This window comes from Mastomys coucha, unplaced genomic scaffold (genome assembly GCF_008632895.1).
Source record: "Mastomys coucha isolate ucsf_1 unplaced genomic scaffold, UCSF_Mcou_1 pScaffold4, whole genome shotgun sequence".
Classification (NCBI taxonomy): Eukaryota; Metazoa; Chordata; class Mammalia; order Rodentia; family Muridae; genus Mastomys; species Mastomys coucha.
Genome location: NW_022196910.1, coordinates 48,870,912 through 48,873,860, shown reverse-complemented (window position 1 = coordinate 48,873,860; position 2,949 = coordinate 48,870,912). Strand labels below are relative to the sequence as shown.

The 2,949-nt window shown below is 44.4% G+C and overlaps 1 protein-coding gene across 2 annotated transcripts in view; it reads right to left on the bottom strand.

Moving 5' to 3' along the window:
- Window positions 1-218: 218 nt before the first annotated feature.
- Window positions 219-2,949, bottom strand: part of CUNH12orf66 (chromosome unknown C12orf66 homolog) — a 15,272-nt gene continuing 12,541 nt past the window's right edge. For both annotated transcript variants that reach the window (XM_031349728.1, XM_031349729.1), the window contains exon 3: window positions 219-2,823. In XM_031349728.1, the coding sequence (XP_031205588.1) occupies window positions 2,007-2,823 (817 nt within the window). In that variant the 3' untranslated portion in view covers window positions 219-2,006. The remainder of the gene's footprint in view (window positions 2,824-2,949) is intronic.

Genomic DNA, 2,949 nt, shown 5'->3' with positions numbered 1-2,949 from the left:
GCTCAGCTTGGCATCTCCTGTACCCAAGGGAGGATGTCTACCCTGTGTCCTGTGGTGTAGTTCTCCAGCACCTGCACTTGAGTCTAAAAGTAACAATGTCTTGTGGGAGGCCCTGCAACCTAGCCCTCCAGTTTCATGAGGCTCTCGGACAAGAACCATACGAACATTCATATGTATACAATACAATTTGCTTGATCAGAAAAAAAATTATATATGTATGTAATATATATAAAACTTTATTGAGGAGCTTGAGAAATGATTAAAGAGTCAGTACTAATCTTCAAGGTTCCTCCAATACTGACAGTGCATAGGGACTTAAGAGTTTATGTTGCCATAGATTTTCTTAATATTCACATCTGCTTCCTATTCTTTGTAAATACCTCTTAGATTTCTCAAAATATGTTTAAAAATAAATATACAATTCAAATATGTATGCATTTGACCATTTTAAGTAATATATATTTATATATATATATATGTTTTATATACATCCCTCCATGGTCTACTGAAACCTATATATTCTTTTAGGTACCTGGGGAACCACATCATTAAGGCTAATGGTGGTTTTAGTCAGGAAAAAAAAATACATACCAAGGATTACTTTTCAGTTTCTCAGCAAAACACAAAAAGAAGAAAAATATTTTGGTTTTTAATTCTAAGTGTTTTCAATTTTTTTAATGTACAATTTTTTTAATGTAAGGTCAATATTATAAAATTTGTTCTTATTTGTCTAGAACCTGGAGAAAATGCAGAGTGAGTCACTACCTTCTGCTTAAAGACAACTGCCTTAAGTCTGTGTGACAGTGGGAGATGCAGATAACTGGCCAGTGGACTCTTGTACAGGTAGACCACACATGACCAGGAGGCCTGGGAGGGGCTCCACTGCCCTGCATGAGCCTCATGCTCTGTGGGACACCTCATCTGACTGTAGTGTTTACACGAGCTCCAGGAGACAAACCCAGCAGTAACAGCTCAATGCTTCTTGGTGGTTTCTTTCCATCTGCTTCCCTGTGAACATGCAGAAGGAGGACAGAGCAGCCTGTGCTGAGAAGCTCGGCACTGCTTCCGAACATAATCTCCAGAAGGCAAGAAATCGCACTCAGAAGTGCTGCGGGGCTCCCCTGATGACCTGACTGTGGAGCAGAACTGGTTTGTGTAGCAAGCACAAAGTATTAAGTCCATCGTTTTGATTTTATAAAAATAAACTGTGCTGTGTGGGAAACTAAGACACAGTTACAAACACATGGCCGCGTGCTTTCCAAACCTGAGAAGAATGGGACATGAAACCAGATGCAAACCCGGTTCAGCAGAGAAGTGACATCCAGCTGGCAACAATAAGCTAGAGTGAGGAGACCCTGAACGATGGCTTGGGCTGACTTGGGACAGTGGACTACCAAACCCTTTAAAGGTAAAAACTGATGCGGATGGGGCTGAAGGTCACCTGAAAAGGACCTGTGGCTGGTTAAACTGCTGTAAGAACCAGTGTCAATCAGTCATCTCCCACTTCACCTCCTGATAGAAATTTCTCACCAAGATTCTAATTACAGTATAATACTAATTACATTATCTTGTAAAATTAGTTAATACTAGTGTCTGTGAAACTGAAAACAATCCCATCTTCTCCCTGCTGCTCTTCAGGGACAGACAGAGAGAGGATAAGAGGAAGTACCTGGGCACAATGGTCAGAATAGTAACAAACAAACAAAAAGAATCTGGAAAGATAAATGTAAGACCAATAAATATTCAATTGACATGAAATACAGGGAACTCAGAAAATGTTAGCTCTCCTCTGCTGTACCATGGTGGTTCAGTCACCATGGTCTCTAGATGACTCTTTGTGGAGACTCCGTCCTTGCTCTTCATTGCTTATGAACTGAGCAACATGATTAGGGAGGATCTGTCTTTAGCTCGGCTCTGAAAGAAGCATGAGCTAAAGTAAATTGAAAGTACAAACTACTCAACTAAGAACATGTATCCAGCCTTGGGACTCCTTGGGCAAACGCCTGCTAACCTTTGGATCCAGGCTTCAGACTTGCAAACACTTTGGGATTCTTAAGGGCAAGAGAGAGCTCATTGAGGAAGGAAATAAAATGGGAGTCTCTTTCAGATTTCTTTGACTCAAAAATGACTACGATGGTGAAGTGGGGTTCCGGGCGGGTCAGGAAGTAGGTGCTCTGGACTTTGTCATCATAGAAGTGGACCACTTTCTCCAAGCTGTTCAGGTCGGATGCTCGGTCTGTCATGATCATGATAACATTGGGCCAGTGCATGACCGGCCTGTCACTGGGCAGAGACACCACGGCTGGGTACTGGTCCACTCCCTTAGGGGCCTCTCGGTAGGAATGTGGGTGGTGGTAGCCATGACCCTGAAAGCTCTCTGAGCCCCGGTTGTCAAAAATTAAGGACACGTTGGCAGCATCGTATTTCCTGATAAAACTGGAGATCTTTCCAAAGAGGTCCGGGTTGGCCTTGGCCGTCAGCGCTTTCATTTCCGAAGAGGTCGTCTGTCGGCTCAGCGCCTCGTGGAAATAAAAGCTGAACTTGGCCAGGAGCATGGTCTTGAGTTTCATCAGCCAGAGGAAAAGGTGTGGGGGCTGCACGGCCTTCTGCGACTGCCCTCCAAACAGGTGCTTCTTGGTCTCCCGCTGCTTCTCAAAGGTCTGGCCCCAGCTCTGAAGCTTCGTGTGAGCATTGTGCAAGGTAACCAGGGATGGCAGGAACTTCCACTCCGAGATCTGGGCCTGTGCTTTGAGGAGATGACTCAGCACGCCCACTTCCAGCTGGAAACTGCTCTCCAGAGGGCTGAGGATGGGGTGGTGAAACCTAGAGGGGAGGGGATGGGCAGAAATCAATGGAAATGCCACTTCACATTGAGAAACCCTTCAAAATACCAAAACAGCTACAGCGTAAACCCCCAAACACAATGTCAGGCAAGCGTTCAATGTCGGG